Raw genomic sequence first — 21751 nt, 5'->3', positions numbered from 1 at the left:
GCACATAAACCAAACCATACATTCCTTGCATCACCTGCAAAGTCCCCCAACTTTCTCTCGATTTTTCTCCACTGCGACCCATCAGTGGGTGCTCTCAACTTCCCATCTTTCCTACGGTCTTCCTTGTGCCATTGCATCAACTTGGCATGCTTTTTGTTTTTGAACAAACGTTTCAACTGTGGTATTGTCGGAGCATACCACATCAACTTGGCAGGAACCCTCTTCCTGGGGCGCTCGACCTCAACATCACCAGGGTCATCTCGTCTGATCTTATACCGCAATGCACCGCATACCGGGCATGCGTTCAAATTCTTGTACTCACTGTGGTAGATGATGCAGTCATTAGGGCATGCATGTATCTTCTGCACCTCCAATCCTAGAGGGCATAGAACCTTCTTTGCTTCGTAAGTAATGTCTCGCAATATATTCGTTATCCTTTGGAAGATTCTTTTTCATTATTTTTAGTAGCTTCTGAAATCCCTTGTCAGCTACACCATTGTCTGTCTTCCATTGCAGCAATTCTAGTGTGAGCTTTGTGTTGTCATCTTCGCAATTTGGGTACACCCCTTTTTTGTGATCCTCTAACGTGCAAACGAACTTCAACTTCTCGATTTCATTTTCGCGTTCTCTCTGTGCATCAACAATGACCCGGCAAAGATCATCATCGGGCACATCGTCTGGTGCCTCTTGATCAAGGTTTTGGATCCCAAATAGGCAAATTTTCTCGTGGGTGGGCGATATTCCCGGTAACCACGGTTACCGAGAAATACCGAAAAAAAATTGGACGAAATTTACAATTGAATTTTGAATTCAAACAATTTTTACTTAGATATAATAATGCCTTGAACTGATGTAAGTCAGAAAAGAGGTACTAGCTCAGTGTTACCTGAACTACGCGCGCCGTTAGCTGTGTTGACGTCGAGAGTTCGAATCTCTGGACTGTCATTTTTTTTACTGCCTATTCTGAAAAATAACAAAAAGAACAGAAAAAAGTCCGAGAGGAGAACTCGAACCAGTTACCTCTAGAGGCGCATAACAGATGGCTACCACTACGCCAGAGTAAAAGCGTTGCCTCAAATGAGAGCCAAAGCTTATTTGTTAGACCTGTAGCGTTCAAATTCAAATTATTCAAAAAATTCGGTATTTTTTGCTCGGGATAGGTATTTCTCGTGGGGCGGCGAGAAACGCGGTAACCGCCCGGTATCCTTTTTCTCGGGTGGTACCCAAAACCATGCTCTTGATCTTCAGCTTCCCGTGTTGCAGTATCACAGTATTCAGGGAACATAGGATGGTTGCCATCATCCTCTTTTTCTTCATTGTCTTCCATCATAAGCCCTCTTTCTCCGTGCTTTGTCTAAAAATTATAGTGTGGCATGAAACCCTTCTCAATCATGTGGACATGAAGGGTTTTCGAGTCAGAGTGATCCTTCGTATTCCCACAGACAGTACATGGACAATACATAAAACCATTCTGCTTGTTTGCCTCAGCCACTTCGAAAAAATTATGCAGGCCCTCAATATAGATGTTCGGTCACCGTGCATCCGTTGCCGGTTCATCTGCATGCATTATATACTTAAGTATATCAAAAACCATTACAGAACATCCCCCATTCTATTCTCCGGCTTTTCGAATAGAGGCGATGCCAACCCTGCAAAAAAGAAAAAAAAAGAATAGAGGCGATGCCAAAAAAGAGAATAGAAGCAGAGGAAAGCAGAAAAAAGAATAGTGTCGAATCCGCTGCGGACCACGCCATGTTGACTTGCTGGATCTGTTTTCTCGTTGCCGGCAAAAATTTGATATGCCACCAATTCAAATCAAATCAATTCAAAGCACTAATCCCATGCATGCATGCATGATACCTACTGTAGAATATCAGAGGAGGGAGGGAGGGAGGGAGGGAGAGGCGAGTCGAGTGATAAATACTTCCAACTAGTACGTGCGTAGTAGAGATAGAATTGAGGACCAAACTGCTTTAGACTAGTTTCACACCAAAAATGAACTTTTCCGTATTTAATATCAATGGTGAAACAGAACCGAAAGAAGAAAAAAAATAGGTCTCATTCCTCTAATTTATACCACCAGGTCTGGCCTATCTATGCAACAATTTCCCTTGTCAACTCTACTCTTTCTACTATACATTACTCCATTCATATACACACAAACAAACGCTATGATAAATAAAATAAACATTGCCCTAACGTTTCTGGAAGTTCAACACCTTGATGGAGTAGCCAAACACAAAGAAGAAGGCGATGATGAAGGCAAAGTGCGCCAGCACCACATACCCAAGGAAATCGTGCTTGATGCCCAGATTGTCCTCCAAGAACTGCTTCACAAACGTGTCGCTCCCGCCGGGGACCTTCAGAGGACTCTTGTTGTCGCCAAACTGCGACGCCACCACGCCGTAGATGGTCCATGACACAGGGTTGGCCCAGTAGTACCACCTCCACCAGATCGGTATCAACTGCAACAATAGCACCAACCAACCAATCATCAGTCTTGACCCAACCAACGAATCTGGCTAATGCATGCGTTGCTTAATTTTTCTTTGCTTACCGGTCTGACGACGAGGAACCCAGCAAACAGGTTCCAAAGAGGGAGTACAAACGATATCAGTATGTTTGCGAGCATGGAAGACGGGGTCAATGATACCAGCATCATGCCAAACAATGTGAAGTAGTTGAAGCTTGAAACTATGAAGAAGAGGAAATAAAAGAACTTTGCCGCTTTCCACTCATATCCAATCATCGCATAGATGATCACCGTGTATTCAATCCCCTGCGCGATGTTGTAGATCACCTCCACGCATGTCTGCACCAATGCACAATCCTCAGACTTTGCTCCTTATATTATGAATGAATGAATGAATTCTCAATCAAACTAAACAACAAAATATTACCTGAGCGAATGCATAGGATAACGGAGAGTACATCCCTGCCGCCTTTTCACGGTAGAAAACCGTTCGCTCGATTGACACAACAGGCTGAACAGTGATGCAGTTGGCAGCCCCAAGGAAGAAGACAGCAGCATATGTGGCTCCGAGTAGATTGAACAGATCTTGTTGCGAGCCTCTGCACAAAAATCAAACATAAGAAGAAGAAGAAGAAGAAGAAGAAGAAGAAGAAGAAGAAGAAAAAGGCATTAGCAACTCCATAGAAGCTACGTACTCCTATATAATCATTCAAAACTAGCAAACAATAGCAAAACAGGATCATACATTTTTGTCCCTTTCTGCCAAAACACCGTGCCAAATACAAGGCCATTGATCATCGTCATGAGAAAGCGCATGGCGTTGTGGGGCGGATTCTTCCAATATGATTTGTATTGCTTCCAGAAGTTTGCAATGCATTGGTTGTAGAAATTCTGAGAATACTTGGTAGGAAATGAGAGATCCTCGTAGCCTGGCGGGGGAATGCTTAATTCCTTAATAAGTTCTTGGTTTTTCCTGCACACATTTAAGAAATAGGAACTCAGTGTGCATATATAGAAAACAATTGCAACTTTGGCACTCTGTTTCAACAACCATCGCATAAGAATAGTGAAAGGTTGGCTACTTACCTATACAGATCAGAATTAGCATAAATTTCAGCAAAATTTACGTTCAGGCGAGCCTCGGCTAAGGGGGAGCTAACTTCCAGCATCCATGTTGCGGGATTATATCCTTCTGTGATCTTTTCAACACCTGGAATTGCCTGCAATGCAATAACAACATCATGGGTTTTAATTCAATTACAAATTAGTAAAAAAAATTGCTGCCCAATCGAAACATGTAAGCTAAGGGAACTAACCTCAAAATATTCAACAAGTTTATAAGAGTGGCGACCAAGTTCACCAGCATAAATAACCTGTCCTCCTCTTTTCATAAGCAGAAGCTACAAAAGGAACCAATCGTGAGTTAGTTGCATTTCTAAAAGTTGTAACAGAATATAATATATATATATATATATATATATATATATATATATATATATAGAGAGAGAGAGAGAGAGAGAGAGAGAGAGAGAGTACCTCATCAAAAGACTCGAATATATCGATGCTGGGTTGATGGATTGTGCAAACCACAGTTCGCCCAGTGTTGACTGTATTTCTCACCGCGCGCATTACAATGGCCGCGGCTCTAGCATCAAGACCAGAAGTTGGCTCATCCATGAATATGATTGAAGGATTTGCTACCAGCTCGACGGCAATTGTCAGTCTCTTTCTTTGTTCAGTGGATAACCCGTCCACTCCAGGGAGACCAACCATAGCATTACGCAAGACATCAAGCTCTACAAGAGTCATGACTTCCTCCACAAACATCTGCGAGCGAGGGTGAAGATTAATTTCTTTAGATGGAAACAACTAGCTAGAGTTAAAGTTTCAAACACCGCATCTTTAATTACTTGAGTCTCTCTCAACGTATATGGTACCTTTCTTGTTTTTTCGTCAACATCCGAGGAAAGACGCAACCAGGCAGAGTAGAGAATGGATTCATAGACAGTAACATTTGGTGAATGGATATCAGTCTGTTCACAATAGCCACTGATGCGGGCAAAAGTTTCTTGTTTTTTAGGGTAACCAGAGAGGGTGATGCTTCCCTCAATAGATCCACTAGTTTTCCTTCCTGCCAAGACATCCATTAGAGTGGTTTTCCCAGCTCCACTCACACCAACTAATGCTGTCAGAACACCTGGCCTAAAAGCACCACTGATATCAGAGAGCAACTGGAGACGACTTTCGGCGAATCCTTGCTCCCTCATTTCCTGAAACACAAGTTGGGAAATTTTTATGTTAGACGGACCTAAAGTATTTTCTGTCCACATCGGCAGATAATGTTATCATATCTATGTCCTAACACCGATATCTGTGAGTAGAAGAAAGATAGGTAGGCTTACTGCAGGCATGTCCACGTAATAGTTTACATGGTTGAAAGATAGTGCAAGAGGCTGGAAAGGCAAGGTGATTTGAGTCTGAGTTGGTCGGTTTGTGGCTTCATTAATATTGGTACCTAGAGATATTGCAAGTGAAGATATAGTGACAAATTAGCATTATATATGTATATATTGTTAGCGGCTGCAATAGTGTAATATGGATACGTGAGAACTCACCCATCGGTGTTGAAGTGTTTGTCACATTCTCATTCTCCTTGTCTGAAACTGTGTTTGAGCCGCTGGGAGCTGGAAAAGAACTACTCTAAGTACCTTGCTAATTAAGGCGTCAAACAATAATCTAAGCCAGAAGAAGAAGAAGAAGAAGAAGAAGAAGAAGAAAATGGTACTCACGGCTCAAGTACGTAAGTGCCAGAATGTACAATATGTTGAACAAAATAGTGAACCCTAGGATGGCTCCCATGGAAATCCAAAATCCCCAATCTCCAGTAAACAAGCCTTTGGATTTAAGAATAGCCTCGCCTACTGTGGATGCTTTGATAGATGCTTCAGTGTTTGTCTGTAGTAAAAATGAAAAGGTGCTTCAGTATTAGTCGAGATGTTGTCACCTTTACAGTAACAGCACTAGCTAGGATACAAAAGTGATCCCTTCAGTACTGTCCGACTTAGAAGAAACCAAAAGTAAAAGTATATATATATATATATATATATATATATATATATATATATATATATATATATATATACACACACAAGGTTCTAATTAAGAAGAACTTACGTTGGCCCACCTACTAGAAAGGAATTCATTGACTGATATTGCATTTTGACTGTACATCATAGGAGATGACCAGTAAGCCCAGATCCACCATGGTCGGATGTCACCTGTTCCCATTAAAAATCAGGACAGAGACAGAAAAGGTTTACTTTCACTTTCATCGATGCAAATAGCTTATATATATATATATATGACTGGGTGCTTATATATATACCTCTAGGTATGATAAATCCTCCAAATATGAAAATAAGAAGCATCACAAACATCCCAAAGGTGTTGGCCACAACCATTGATTTCAAAACAGCACCAAGAAATCGGAACAAACCCATTGCCATTTGGTGAGTACCAAAGAAAGCTAAAAGCTGACGAAAGAACCTGAAATGAGCAAATAGATGAAGTTACCAATTCAAAACTTAAATGAAAGAATTGCATTATATATATATATATATACCTTCCTGGAGCAGGTGCGAAGCCCATGACATAGTAGGTGAGGACGACCCATACCGCGGACTCCATAAGCGAAACAGGAATTCTTAAGATGATTGTTACCAGCGCAAAGGTCCACGGGGGGAAGAAGAGGAAATCCCTTTGTTTGTAGAAGGTAGGAAGCATTTTAATTGTCAGTTGTAGCTCAGCAAACCCATTGAACAAGACGGTGATTAAACTGAAAGTCAGAGCACCAAAGAATTTGCCGCCGTCGGAGATGTGGCCATATGGCATCTTTGTTCTGAGGAACACAGTCATGGCCATGAGCCCAAGGATGATCAACTGGGTAACCTTGAAGATGTAGATGAAGGAGTTGCGCTTCATCAGTAGCTGCTCTCTCGACAGCACTGTCTTGATTGACTCCCAGCTGGACTGCCCATACTTGTTGGTGGTCAAGGCAGCAGGATGAGTTTTGGACTTGTCAAAAGGGATTTGCAGCTCCTTGAGCATCTGCTGCCCTACATGGAATGACTTGAAACGTTGGGCAAACTCTGGGACAGACACGTGACGATACTGCTGCTGGTCAAGGTACCAGTACTGCTGCTGGTCTTTCTTGGAAGTGACCTCTTGAAGAAAGTCAGCAACTCCTTTCCTTTCAGGGCACCGGAAACCGGCAGCTTCAAAGAAGTCCAAGATGTTGTCGCGTGGCCCATGATACACTATGTACCCTTCTGATAGCAGAATAATGTCATCAAAGAGGTTGTAGGTCTCTGGCGGTGGTTGTAGGAGGGAGATCATCACGGTCTCATTCATCACATGGACCAGCTGCCTTATGTATTTCACAATCTCAAATGTGCTAGAGCTGTCCAAACCAGTGGAAATCTCATCCATGAACAAAGCCCTTGCAGGTCCCGTTAACATCTCCCCTGCCATCGAATCGACGACGACGACACAACATTAATTAAGTAAGAAGTTGGTTTCTACTCCCTCCGTTCCAAAATAGATGACTCAACTTTGTACTAACTAACTTTAGTACAAAGTTGAGTCATCTATTTTGAAACAGAGGGAGTAAGTGGTTGAGCTTATTTTATTTTATTGATGTGCATGCGTACCGGTTGTTACACGCTTCTTTTGCCCGCCAGAAATTCCTCTGATCATCTCGTCACCAATGGGCATATCGGCACAAATGTCAAGCCCAAGCACCTGAGATGTTAGATGAGAAGAGTGAGGTTTTTCTTCTTGTTAAAAAGAGTCAAATAATGTGCCTAGAGAGAGAGAGAAATTAAATTAGATGCATGCATGTTGACCTTGAGAGTAAGATCGGTAACAATGTTAGTCTGCTGTCCTTGCACGGCAGTAGCTTTCATATAAGCATCGATCTCAGGGTCTGGCTTTATGCCTGCTTCACGCTCCCTGGCGGCAAGCTCAGCGAGCATGTCATATCTGGCACCCACACCTAAGCAGCGCCTGGAGAAATCGAGCGTCTCCCTTACAGTCATCTCTGCGTTGTGTAGATCGTACTGGCTAACGTACGCGCTGGTCCTCTCCGGGTAGAACTCCTCAAACGTATGACCACAGTAGGTGATGCTGCCAGATACCTGCCATATATACTCATATTTATCTTTCTTATTTGTATGTATATGCCCGCGCGCGGTCGTTCAAACTCATAATGCATAAGCAAAATAAATAATAATCAAGTGCTGCTGACAGAAAGAAAGAAAGAAAGAAAGAAAGAAAGAAAGAAAGAAAGCAGACCTTGAGGGTTTTGTCTAGCTTGCCAGTGAGGGCTCGCATGAGTGTGCTCTTTCCTGAAGATGGAGGTCCAAGCAGAAGGGTCATCCTGATATATATGTACATACATACATGTTGAAACAATTAGTTACTACTAGTAGTAGTAGGCTTGTGTGGTAAAGAAAAAGAAAAAAGAAAAAAGAAAAAGGAAAAAGAAAAAGAAAAGGAAAGGAAGAAGAAACCTGGATGGTTTGAGGATGCCGTCGACGTTTCGGAGTATGTTGATGGTCTTCTTGTTGGAGGAAGCGAGGCGTCCGACAAGACTCTGCATGCATGCAGTGGGCATTTCATTTCATGGATGGATCATGTATGTAAGCAAATTAATCATGTTCCTATGATGCATATGATGCATGCGCTGCGTACACAGACAGACAGACAGACAGACAGAGAGTCATAAAGAAGCAGTGGGCACAGTACATACTACTAGTACATAGAGGATGTGGAAATTTGATTGATACAGCAAGGCAATGGTAACTCAATTAAGGATAGGATAGGATAGGATACGATAGGAAGTGGTCTCTGGTCTGGTGTGGTGTGGTTGAGCCGCGAGCGTAGCGGACGGGTTGGGGTGTTAGAGACAGACATTTGGTCCAACACCTGAGCTGCATCTTCCCCCCCTCTCTCTCTCTTTCTCTCTGGACCTGGTGGTCGTCGTCGTCGTTGCTGCATGAACTGACCCCATTCAGTCACAACCTTTCCTTTCCTTTGGCCGCCGCCGCGGAGGAGGGCTTGGGCTTGGGTGGAGTGGGAGGGGAGGGGAGGATGGAGAGGAAGAGCAAGTGAAGAAAGTAAATCTGGGTGACGTGGCCCACCAGGTGTGTAAAAACAAATATCCCTTCTCTTTTATCCATTTTAATGGCAAGTGTTTTTGGACGGACAGAGTATCTATCTATCTATCTATCTATCTATCTCTATCTATCTATCTATCTTAGTGTCTTGTTTTGACTTAATTGATGAAAATCTATCTATCTATGAGAGACGTACGATTGAGCGCGCGGGAAAAGGATCGGAATGAAAAGACCAAGCAGCAGACTGATTTATGAAGGAAAGAAGAGAAAAATAGTAGAGGAGAGCAGGATGGAATGGAACCTGTAGGAAGTTAGTTGCCGAGTTCCAGAGCGTGGGCAAGGCGCTGGTGCCGACGAAGGCGTCCACCTCCACCGACAAGCCCTGGTACCTCACCTCGATCGCCGGCAGGTCAATGCCCACCCGGTCCACACGGTCCCTCAATCTTGTCAGAAACCGCTCGCTGTCGTCCTGGAACACCCTCTCCAGCAGGGCCCGGCCGGCCTCGCCGCTGGCCAGCTGCTCGATGTCCACCAAGCCCTGGAGCTCATCACCGTCGGCGCCACCAGCGTGACTTAGGAGGACGGCCCGGCGCATGCGGTCGTAGGTGGGCAGCTTCTCCAGGGCCGCCCATCGGAGGTTCTCCTCGTCGTCGTCGTGGCCCTGCTGCGATGCGGCGCGGCCGAAGGGGTCGTCGGCGCCGGCGGGCTGGCGGAAGGAGTGGGAGATGGAGCCACCTCCACCTCCGGAGCGGCGCGAGCCGTAGGAGGAGCCCATGCTGCGGCGGCTGCCGGAGAGCGTGCCCAGCTGTATCCCCGGGCCAGGAGGATCCATGGCCAAGCCAAGCCAAGCTCGATCGATGGGTAGTGGTGGTCTCTGTCTTTGTCTCTGGAGAAGTGGAGAGAGTGGTGGAGGAAAGGAAAGGAAGGAAGGTGTTGGTCTCCTCCGTTGATGAGTGGCGTTGGGAATGGGAATGGGAATGGGCGATCTTCACTCCATGTGCACGCCCGATTTTGTTCCTTGCCTTGATTTGGCTTGTGGCAGCGTAGGTAGCAGATGAGATGCAAATATCATACTCCTACATACATATATAGAGGAGAGAGATACAATCATACAAGCCAAGCGGCAAGGCAGGGAAGGGAAGGGAAGGGAAGGGAACGATAAGAAGAAGGCCGGTGCATATGCATAGGCATGTGGGAAACGATTCCATTCATGCTCAGCAGCCTGCCTCATTACATTATTAATATTATTGTTTCTAGTCTAGCACTAGCATAACGAAGCAAGGAAGGAACCAAGGGTAAGTTGGCGGGTTTGTCAAGTCAAAGTTTGTTTGCTAAGGATTTTTTAGCATTGCATTCCATGCAAGCAGAGCAGAGAGGTAGCTTGGCGCCCGCTGCAAGTAACGCAGCATGCTGTTGCTGACCACATTTTACAATTTATTATTATTATTATTAACTACTAATAGTACTAGTCCTAGTACTAGTAATCACACGCACGCACGGATGGAGATGGAGATGAAAATGGAGATGGAGATGGAGATGAAGATGAAGATGGTGCACAATTAATAATACATTCCGGCTCCGGCTCCTTTAGAGGAAGAAGAAGAGGAAGAGACAAAAGCTGGTCTAACTTGCGGAAACCAGAGCATATGCTACGGCTTCCAACTCATCTACATTTCATTTCATTTCAGAGACGTCACTCACTCGCATATCCATCGTTAATTAACAACCCAACCCAATCCTGTCTCTTTGTGTCTTTCCTACGTATGCAACTCACCCACGCACCTGAAAACGACGGATCGCCTACCTTTTCCTCATAAAAATATAAATATACTCTATATACCTAGTAGTATACATTATAAAGAAAAGCTTTTCAATTACAAAAAGGTTATCAATTACGATTGATTGGTTGTTTTGGTTTAGGGCTTCTTCTTTCTTTCTTTCTTTCTTTGTGCACAAGAAATACTCCTATTAAATAGTACTCTAGTATACAACATGCATGCATGAAGCATTCCATTCCATTGAGTTGAATTGAAATTTCCATCTGGCTAGGGCTAGGGCTAGGGCTAGGGCTAGGTCGTCTCGTCCGTATATCTTTAAGTACTAACAAGGAAGCATCATGCCATACGTAGCTACTACTACACTACTCCTTCTAGAAGATCCTAACTAGCTAGGAGTAATTACTACTAGTACGTACCAGTTAATTAAGGTTTACCATACGTCATGCATGCATGCATGTGCTTAGCTGGCTATATGCTACATGCATATACACGATCCATTCACGATCTCGCTGAATTTATTCATGTGTACAACTATGCATGGGGTACTAGTACTCAAACTCAATTCAACTCACCACAATTCCTATGTGAGTAGGAAAAACGGCCCGCCCTACTGCTACTGCTACTCCTCCCTTTTCTTAAAAAGAACAAAGAAAAATGATGACCCCCGGCCTCTGCATCTCAAAGATGCATGCATCCATTTTATTCATTATTCACAAATACCCTACAAAGTAATACTACTACATCAATATGTCTGAATCCACCATCTTGACAATATCTGTCACTACTCCTATCCAATTAATGAAGGGGATGCAGTAAGTCTGAGCCGCGAATACCCAGACCTATGACCTAAGCCTAACTAAAGCCGGAGTCTAGAACCAAGCCACATACCGGATTTGCGGCACAAACTGGTCTGACGCATTCTCATGGGTCGTCGCCACCATCTTCCACATATCCATCTTTCGAGCAGGTACTGACGCATCGACCTTGCCAGGCCTGCCGTCGACGGCGCCAAACAGTATCACCGCACTGTGCTCGTCCATCCAGACACATCCGTCGTCGAGATCCAGCTGTACCATGACGTCAATACTCGTCATCTTCACACGGTAGATGACATGCTACTGCTACTCCTACTCCTACTCCTACTCCTAGTTAGGGTAGGAGAGAAAAAGGAAAATGCATGCGTGGTCTGGTATTGAAGGCGATGGTTGAGGCTGGATGATTTGCTAGCTAGTCTTTGTACAACAAATAACAAACGACAAACCCTTAAATTCCATCGCGTTATATTAATTGGTTTTCTCAAAGAAACATAGTGAAAAAAAAACCTTTTTCTTCCAAATTATTTCTCCCATCGAAAAGAACGTCTTGGTGACTAGGAAGAATCAGTTCAACGTCATCTTCTTCTTTTGCAAATGAAATTCAACGTCTCGTACTAGCTAAAACATACTCCCTCCGTCTGAAAATACTTGTCATCAAAATGGACAAAAAAAATATATCTAAAACTAAAATACGTCTAGATACATCTCCTTTTATTCATTTTGATGACAAAGTATTTCCGGACGGAGGGAGTAGTAAACATTTTGCAAGACAGGCAAAAACCGAGCGAGTGTGAGATTAACTAATAATTAAGAAAACAATATATATGTGTGATTGATGGACTCACGGGTGACAGCCAGTCGTATATATGTAGTAGCAAGAATCCGATCTCTTGTTTGAAATCAATTCATTGATACGCACGGGATCTTGTGTACGCATGTACGTATGTACGTACGTTGGTGGGCGCGCAGATGAATCGAATGATGATGGTGTATGCGTGCATGATTGGGTTGGGCCGCTGACTATATGTATTTATTCATTTATTTATTTATTCACATACGACCAACTAGTCGATTCAACTCAAGAATTAACAAGGAAGAATTCCAGTTGAATTCCATTCATATATCATCATACTACTATATAATTAATATGTACTCATGCATCATGGCATACGCACGCACGCATATGGATCCTTCATTCAATTCTTCTTCTTCTTCTTCTGCAAGGAGATCGAGGGTACCGCCGGGGAATGAGAATGATGATCAGATGGACATGTTATTAGCACAGCAGCCGGCCGAAAATGCATGTGCTTGTACAGTATGATGACATTCCATTTGGTTTGGTTCGTGTTTCTCTCCCCTCCCCTCGCGTCTCCCTCCCCTTCCCTCTCGCCGCCTCCCTTCGGGCGGCGCCAGGGGCCTCCGATCCCTAGACTTCGGTCCCTCCCCACTGCTCCATCCCTAGCCGTCGCTGCCGCCGGCAAGGGCCGCTGTGGCTGCGGACCCTGCACCGCAGATCCAGGGCGGGTGGTCGCCGCGGCGGACCCTGTGAGGCGGAGGGGGCGTCTCATGTGGGGAGGCCCGGGGCGGCGCCCCTGCTGCGCGGCGGCGATGGAGCCTTCATGCCGGCGGGGTGGCGGCTGTGTGCGCATGGGTGGCTCCGATGGCTGTGGATGTGGCATCCTATCCAGATCCGTGTCGGTACGGCCTTGGTCGGCCGGTTGCGCGAGGAGGACCGGTGAGGGGCGGCTGGAGGCTCCTTGCCGGTGTGCCGACGGCGTCCCTCGTCTCCATGGCGAGGCTCCGTTCGGTTCCAGCCACTGCGAGGTTGGGGGGCGACTTCCGGTGAAAATCGCGTCGACTTCGGTCATGGCGGACGATGGCGGCGTCTATGACGTCGTTCCCTTCTCGAGGCATCATTGTTGCAGGTCGTGTCACCCTACTCACGATGCTTCGGGTGAAACCCTAGATCTGGATCGACCAGATCAGACGATGATGGTACCTTTGATGTTGTTGTCCCTCCTGAGCGCATCTTTTTGGAGCAGGTGTTGGAGGTTCGGCGACGGGTGCATGTGGACGGATACGTGCATCATGGTGGTGTTGTCTGGCGTTGTGTTGGCGTCGACGGCAGGCTAGGCAAGGTCGATGGGTCAATTACTGCTCTGGAGATGGACCGGTGGAATATGCCAGCAGCGGGCTCTGAGAGTGCGTCGGTCCGGTATGGGACCCAGTCCAGTGTGTGGCTGGCTGGGGCATCTGGCTTTAGATGTTAGGGTTTGATGCGATGTCCGTTTGGTATTAGGCTCGGATATTCGGCACACCTTCATCATGTGGACTAATCAATGACTTCTTAGCATGGCTATGTGTACGCTCCCTAAGAAAGGTATATGGACGTAAGTGCATCTCTAGCAGATCCCCTAAAACCTATATTTGAGAACCAAAGTGAGTTTTAGGGAGTTATAAGCACTAGCTAGCTAGCTAGCAGATCCCCTAGAACCAACTTTACTAAAAAAAATGATAGTCCCACTCCTTGAAAACTATCCCCAGATGACTATATTTGGTCCAGTCCTGGCCATTGGACCAAGAGTAGGGAGACGAGAGTGAAGCCCCTGTGTGCCACACCGCCGCAACCATAACTCGTGTCGCCGGACGTTCGCCGCCCCTTTGATAGAGAAAATGAAATCCCCCACCGCCCCGCTACTTGTGTGACCTCGCCGGAGGGACACCGCCGCTGCTACTTTGGTGACCCGTGCCAAGGTCACGAAGGGTTTGGCGGGCAGCCGATGTGATGGAGCGGTACCGCCGGCGAGAGAGCAAACAGATGCAGAGAAAAAGGAAAGGATGGAGACGCGGGGTCCGAAAGGGGTATTGGGTGTTGCAGTCTTACGTGGCTGTTGTCCGGACACCCACAAAGCCCTTCCTAATTTGCTTCCGAATCGAATTGCGGATAAAAGAACTTCGTACCGGTCGACGGACGGATACATAACCATATTAGATGGCGAAACACGTAGAGAACACGAGGGTTGGACATACACGGGCGGTTTGAGATTCGGCTTTGGAGAAGCCCTTAGATGAGCAGCCGCGATCGAGGAGCATAAGAGTAGTACATACTCCAAGTTAGTAGTTAAGATGGAGAAGCTAGGATGGACTGCACTGGATCCATGTAATTCTAATCTACCCGCTGGTTGGTCGTCGTCTGGTCTGGGTCTGGGTGATGGATGGAGTACACCATGGATCCAACATGCACGTCGTTAAACATACTCCTTTAGTGGAAGTATCATTCATTCATTCATTCATCCTCTTGTTTCTTCTTGTCGTTGTGGAAGCATCTTTCTTCTTGTTGTGGAAGAATTAAAGGAGATGAAGAGTACTGTAATTCCACGGACGGTCCATTCAAACAAACCATTGACGGTTCCTTGATATGAGTTGGACTAGCACTAGCTACTAGCAGTGTTCATTATCACCTCACTCCTAGCTACTCCCTCCGTCTCAAAATGTAAGACGTTTTTCCATACTACCAGAGTGTGAAAAAAACGTCTTACATTTTGGGACAGAGGGAGTAATTACTAGTAAAATCTACTACTAGTATCAGCTCAAGGGAAGGGATCGGATAGAGCTATCTATCCAATCCGGCCATTCATTTCTCATCCACCACTACCATAATATCAGCACACAATGCAAGCTTTCTTCCTTCCTTTTTTCTACTCCCTCCGTTCCGATTTACTCGTCATGGTTTTACAAACGCAGTACGACTTTCTAGTAAGTATTAAAGACCGGCTGCCCCTGAGTGCTGACATGACATGAGAACCTGCTGCATGTATTGCTGCCCCTCATAGACCGTATATATTGTTATTGTTGAGATTTATCTAACCCATGTAGTAATTAGGGACAATTTACGCTTGTAAGAGCATCTACAGCCGGGCACTTTATTTGACTGCTTTGGCTATGTAAAAATGATAAGGTTTTTAATGGTAAAAGTATTTCTCTGATGCAGGTTATCAGATGTACCGGGACTCTTCGTTTATGGTCCTCTCTACAACGGGTGGAGAATCGAGACCTAGTTACGGAGGTGTGTACACGATTGGAGGCTACGACAAGGGATACTTTTACCCAATATGGATGGCAGAATGATCTTAGGATTGGCCCCCCTCCGCTTTAAGCGTTATTTGGATCTTTTTTGTATTTTGCCTCTCTTTTTTTCGTTTGTGCGAGAGGACCTTATTTGGCTATGTGCATCTTAGTTATGCAGAGGCCGGGTGTAATGCTTAAATCTTTTAAGTAATAAAGCGCCCCTTTTCGAAAAAGAGCATCTACAGCCGGGCACCCAACCCGGCTCAAACGCTTAGGCGGACGGCTTGGTAAAAAAAATTTGACTTAAACGGGTGCCTCAAACGCCCGGTCTGGCCGGCACCCCTCATATCCAGCCCAAATGTAGGACGGAGTCTAACCTAGAGTTAATGGCAATGACAGAAATGTACTTAAATATACCCAAAAATCAAATTTTAATGAAGAGTTAACGGCAATGACGGAAATGTACTTAAATATACCCGAAAAGCAGATTTTAACGGAGAGTTAACGAGGAAATGTATCCAAAAACAAGTTATAGGGCCAATTTGTATCATGTTCAAGTTTTTTATGAAGAACTTGTACATCCAATGCGAGTTTATGTACCAAAACTGTAATTAACTCTCAAATTTATGTACACGGTTGGTTAATTGGAGTAGTTAAGGAAAGAGTCTGTCTACAACTTAGCCGACTGAGACTTAACGAAGTCTCAGTCGAGTGACGCCAGTGTAGTTTTGTTGCCACAAGTGGCATGGTTAGATGCTACAAATGGCGATAAAAAATGTTGTGACGGTATTGCCAGCAACAACCATAAATGCTACAACTGTTCTAACTAAATTGCTACAACCGTCAATGAAGGATCTTGCAATCGATGAGATGACGTGCTAAAATCGATGAGGGAAGACATGCTACAATCAGCAAGACGTATCCTGCAACCGGTAGAAAATAAAATGTTGCAAACGATGGCACAAAATGCTACAAGGTTCACTGAGACTTGATTACATCTCAGTCGACTAAGTTTTAGCAAGCCCGTTAAAGAGAATCAATCCAACAATATTTCCATCCATGTGTAGAACGTGCGCACCGTCCTATCCAGTTATTCCTCTACTACTATGTGTTGACTAATAATTAATTAATGCTGGCACTGTCAGGAGTTGGTACTATCGTAGCAAGCAAAATCTGATTTGATTCCCGTCGTCCTTAATGAAGCAACTAGTACAGGACGATTGATGGAGCAGCAAAGAAAGATTGGCAAGCACATGCATCTTCTCTCTGTTTCCTTTCGTTTCGTTTCGTTTATAAATTATAAAAGCAATGCAACATCCATCATCGCTTCAGATCTGGCTCATGCTTTCCTCCCATTCTAGTTTAGATCTTGCGGTAAATAAATAAATTAGTTCCCTGCCAGTGCCACCATGGAGATGTGCAAACTGTTGAATGGCATGAATACTGCAAACTGTAAGATGCGCAAACTGTAAAATTGCATAAATAAAAAGTTGTTCGTTATATGCTCTTTGAGTGATTTGATTTGAGAACTGCAACGTATGATTAATGTGGCAACAGACAAAACATGAAGATAACTTGCGGAAAGAGAGGATATGCTCCTCTTTGAATGATTTGATTTGATTTCAGAGACGTCAAACATCGATCGGTTGTTAATTACTAACTTGACTAGCTATATATGTATGTAAGTATACATATATATATGGATGGATGGGTGACGGCGGCAAGACACTGACCTGCTCTCTATGTATGTAATGTATGTGCGTCTCTGCGGCGGCTGGCTAGCCACGACTGATAACCCTTTCAATTCCAATCCGGACTCCTCCTACTAGTACTTACTAGTAGTAATTAAAACTAGGTAACTATTAGTACTGTAATGCCTGATTAAGTGATGGTGCAATCAAGATATTGCATCATTGTGCTTTTCGTGCTAACTAGCTAGCCACGACTGAACTACTCCCTCCGTCCAAATCGTTCTGCAAGCTGTTTTAGCTTGCAAAACGATCTTATAGTATACTAGAACGGAGCGAGTACTTAATAATTGTTCAATAAGAGTAGTTGATCAACTCATATAGTATATTTTCTCTCGTTTGAATTGAATTTTGGGGTGGTTGAATTGACTAGTAAACGGATTGGAATTAATCCATCCATCCATCCGTTGAGTTGAGTTGAATTGAAATGAAATGTCGTCGCTTAAGTCCATATCTAATCTATATGGAGTGCACCCTCCATTAGCTGCCATTAGCTGTCTATGGAGTATAAGCTAATCATGTGCTTAACTATCTAATTATTACTATATGAATGATGGATACATACATAGAGAGCAGGTGACTAATCAACGCCCCACATATATATAATTGCTCCATCGCCGCCGCTACGCAATCAAACTATATATGTATATCTACTAGGAATATATAGTACCGTTGGGAGCCCGTGACTGTTTACCCTTCTTGAGCTGGAGTTGGACTTGAACATCTCCATGCATCCGTATATATTGTTTGTCTCAAGAGCAAACAAAAACAAAAGATCAGCCCGGTCATAGATAGATACTAGCAAAAGGGTCCGTGCTTTGCAACCGGAGAAAAAGAAAACAAATCATAATCTTCAATGGTCATGAACACATTTTGCTGCATCACCGATATACACACTATCACTCTCAATTTTGTGAAATCATGAATAAATTATGATATCATGAACGTTTATATAAACTTGTGCACATATTTGGATTCGTTAATACATTTACAATTTTTTTGTTTTTTTTCTAAAATCAAGAACATTTTTTGAATTCATGAACATTTTATACTATTTGCAAACATTTTGTTTAAACATTTTTCTTGAGTCAGCGACCGTATTTTGAAAATCTAGCACTAGCAGTGTTCATTATCAGCTCACTCCTAGTAATTACTAAAATCTAGTAGTCCGTACGTGTCACCTCAAGGGATCGCATAGCTAGACCTATCTATCGATCGAATCCATTCATTTCTGATCTACCACTACCATATTCCTTCTAGATAGCACATGTCAAGACTTTCTAGTAAGTATTAAACACCGGCTGTCCCTGAGTGCTGACATGACATGAGAATCGGAGTCAACCTCAACAAGGGCCAGCTGCATGTATTGCTCCCCCCTCACAGATCGTATTTGTATTGTTGATATTTACCTAACCCATGTAACTAGGGATAATCTACGCTTATAAGAGCATCTACAGCCGGACACCCCAAACCCGGCTCAAACACCTAGGCGGACGGCCCGGTCAATGACGGATAAAAAAAATCGAGCTAGCTGGACGCCTCAAACACCCAGGTTGGCCGGCAACCCTCATATCTAGCCCAAATGTAGGGCAGAGTTTAACCTAGAGTTAACGGCAATGATGGAAATGTACTTAAATATACCTGAAAATCAGATTTTAATGGAGAATTAACGGCAATGACGGAAATGTACTTAATTATACCCGAAAAGCAGATTTTAACAGAGTTAACGACAATGACGGAAATGTACTTAAATGTACCCCAAAAACAAGTTATAAGGTCAATTTGTATCATTTTTCAAGTTTTTGTATGAATTTGTACATCCAATGCAAGTTTATATACCAAAAGTGTAATTAACTCTCAAAACTATGCCATTCAGACGGTTGGTTAATTGGACTAGTTAAGGAAAGAGTGTGTCTAGAACTTAGTCGACTGAGACTTAACGAAGTCACGGTCGAGTGACGTCAGGGTAGTTTTTTCTTTGTTACAAGCGGCATAGCTAGATGCTACAAACGGCGACGAAAAATATTGTGACAGTACTGAAAGCAGCGACCACAAATGCTAAAACTGTTCTACCTAAAATGGTACAACCGTCAATGAAGGATCCTACAACCCATGAGATGACGTGTTACAATCGATGAGGGACGACATGCTACAACCAGCAAGACGGATGCTGCAACCGGTAGGGAAAGAATGCTGCAAACGATGGCACAAGATGCTACAAAGTCTACCAAGACTTGATTAAATCTCAGTTAAATAAGTTTTAGCAAGCCCGTTAAGAAGAATCAATTCAACAATATATCCATCCATGTGTTAATGTGTACAACGTGCGCACCGTCCTATCCATTTATTCCTCTAATACTATACGTCAACTAATTAATGATTTAATTAATGCTGGCACTGTCAGGAGTTCGTACTACGTACCGAGCAAAATCTGATTTGATTCCCGTTCTTAATGAAGCAACTAGTACAGCAGTATCTACTACAGGACGATTGATGGAGCAGCAAAGAAAGATTGGCAAACACATGGTCATGGATGCATCTTCCATCATCGCATACGTAGGCACGTACCATACGTGTCCTACCTGCTTCTAGAAGGGGCGGCAATGATAATGAGATCCACAACTAATTACTTAATACATCTACAGGTACTAGTTATTTTTTTCCTTTCAAAAAGAACACATTTATTAATTTAAAATACAACGTCGAGCGGGTTTGAGTCAAAATGAGAATGACGTCATTGCATTCTTAAAAGACAATTTTAGCTACAAAAATTAGATAACATAATTAGTGAAAAGGGCAAAATATCGGAATCAAACCATGGGGGACAAAAATCCAAAATCTTTCTCTAGTCTAAGAAAAAAGAGTAGTAGCTTCTTCTGAAGACAATGGGACGGATTAGGAAGAGAACAACCGGATTGGGATTGGAAAAAGGAGGGAAAGGATTCGGAAGATTTGGGGACGGATTGGAAAGAGGAGGGGACGGAGAGAGTGGAATGCACTGAGTTGACTTTGGTCTAGGGTTCGTTGGAGGGGATATTTACGGGGTCGGTGGAGGGTCGGACTGACGTGGCAGCGCCCAGGCCACCTCATATCCGCCCTACATTTGGGCTGGATATGATGGGTGCCGGACGGCCCGGCGTTTGGGATCGCACTACAAAAAAACAATTTCATGATGATATATGTTTGTCGCAGTAGGTCACGTTTTCTGTCATGCATGTATATCCATAATGATTTGATGACATAATCAAGATAGTTATACATGTGTTGTAGTAGAAGTGTTCCATGACAATACTGAAATTATCATCACGCAAGTGACCACTTTCATGACGATAAATAACGCATCATTGAAGTGTTTTCGTCAAGGGTAACCGACATGTGGCATCCATCGTACGGGTCGTGGTTAAGCTATCGGGTCCGATTTTGGATCCGATAACCCGTTAACAACAACGACCAGTGGTAATTTTTCACGTGTAAAATTCTCATTGACCGAAAGAACCACGTGTCAACTCCGCGTTGGGACAGATGTCATCCAGCGAATGGATGAGACGCGCCTACAATACGTCGACACGTGGCATCCACTGTAACAGGTCGCCGTTAAGCTATCGGGACCGATTTTGGATCCGATAACCCGTTAACAGCAACGACCAGTGATGATTTTCCATGTGTAAAATTCTTATTGGCCGAAAGAGCCATGTGTCGACTCTGCGTTGGGACAGATGTCATCCAGCGAATGGACGGGACGCGCCTATGATACGTCGATACGTGACATCCACCGTAACGGGTCGCCGTTAAGCTACCGGGTCCGGTTTTGGATCCGATAACCCGTTAACAGCAACGACCAGTGGTGATTTTCCACGTGTAGAATTCTCGTTGGCCGAAAGAACCACGTATCAACTCCGCGTTGGGACAGATGTCATCCAACTAATGGACGGGACGCGCCTATGATACGTCGACACGTGGCTCGGTCCAACAGTGGTCCATTCAAGTCAAAAGGCTGGCCCGTTTGACTTGGTCAAAAGATAGCGTGCCGGCCCACGGAAAGCATGTTCATGGCATGGCATGTTCGCATATAGCTCATTTGCATCCCGCTAACTCACGACCCATTATGGCCTCTCTGAATTAGGCACAATAGCGCCATCTGGGCCGTCCAATATGATTCCATCCCGTTGTAACTTCAGGCCCATGATGTCTTTCGGCCCACATGAGGCCATTTATAACTCTGGGCTCTTTAACGACCCGTGGTGAAACTGGCCCATAATGAACAGTATTCTCTTTATACTCATTAATGGCCCATCATTCCATCGGGCCGTTTTCCAGCCCATGTTAACTTTTGGCCTTCTAAGGGCCTATTTATTCTTGACTCATTTCCAGCATTCGATTACATACGGTTCATTACTGGCCTGTTCTGCATGTGGGTCAAATTCAACCCATGGTTATAGTCAGCCCGTTTGTGGCTCGTTAATCTACTGGACTGTTTTCTTAGCGTCATCTAATACAGCCTATTGATGACCCGTTATGCCAGTTGATAGAATTAAGCATGTTATACATATCGGCCTATTAACGACCCGTTATGGTCGGCCCATAAACAGAAGATTCCCATTTTAGCTTGTTTAAGGCCCATATTGCGGTCCATTATTGGTCTACAAATTGTATGGCTTATGTTTGGTCAATCGATCATACGGCCCATACATGG

At 44.1% G+C, this 21751-nt stretch overlaps 1 protein-coding gene across 1 annotated transcript; it reads right to left on the bottom strand.

The window, feature by feature from the left end:
- Nucleotides 1–1979: 1979 nt before the first annotated feature.
- Nucleotides 1980–9782, bottom strand: LOC119313073 (ABC transporter G family member 48-like). The gene is made up of 19 exons (XM_037588894.1): nt 8951–9782; nt 8044–8126; nt 7826–7910; nt 7378–7668; nt 7183–7273; nt 6096–6996; nt 5859–6019; nt 5648–5751; nt 5263–5428; nt 5089–5157; nt 4876–4988; nt 4411–4743; nt 4010–4300; nt 3790–3873; nt 3560–3693; nt 3219–3446; nt 2901–3072; nt 2558–2812; nt 1980–2465 (listed from the first exon to the last, which is right to left on the bottom strand). The coding sequence occupies exons 1-19, from the start codon at nt 9479–9481 to the stop codon at nt 2196–2198; spliced, it is 4362 nt and encodes a 1453-aa protein (XP_037444791.1). The 5' UTR covers nt 9482–9782; the 3' UTR covers nt 1980–2195.
- Nucleotides 9783–21751: the final 11969 nt, after the last annotated feature.

This window comes from Triticum dicoccoides, chromosome 5B (genome assembly GCF_002162155.2).
Source record: "Triticum dicoccoides isolate Atlit2015 ecotype Zavitan chromosome 5B, WEW_v2.0, whole genome shotgun sequence".
Classification (NCBI taxonomy): Eukaryota; Viridiplantae; Streptophyta; class Magnoliopsida; order Poales; family Poaceae; genus Triticum; species Triticum dicoccoides.
This window is presented reverse-complemented; position numbering and strand designations above follow the sequence as displayed.

Coding starts and splice junctions, on each gene's coding strand:
- LOC119313073 (XM_037588894.1), bottom strand. CDS start 9,481: ATGGATCCTCCTGGCCCGGGGATACAGCTGGGCACGCTCTCCGGCAGC. Junction 7,274..7,377: donor TTACCGATCTTACTCTCAAG/GTCAACATGCAT, acceptor CTAACATCTCAG/GTGCTTGGGCTTGACATTTG. Junction 4,301..4,410: donor TTGACGAAAAAACAAGAAAG/GTACCATATACG, acceptor CCTCGCTCGCAG/ATGTTTGTGGAGGAAGTCAT.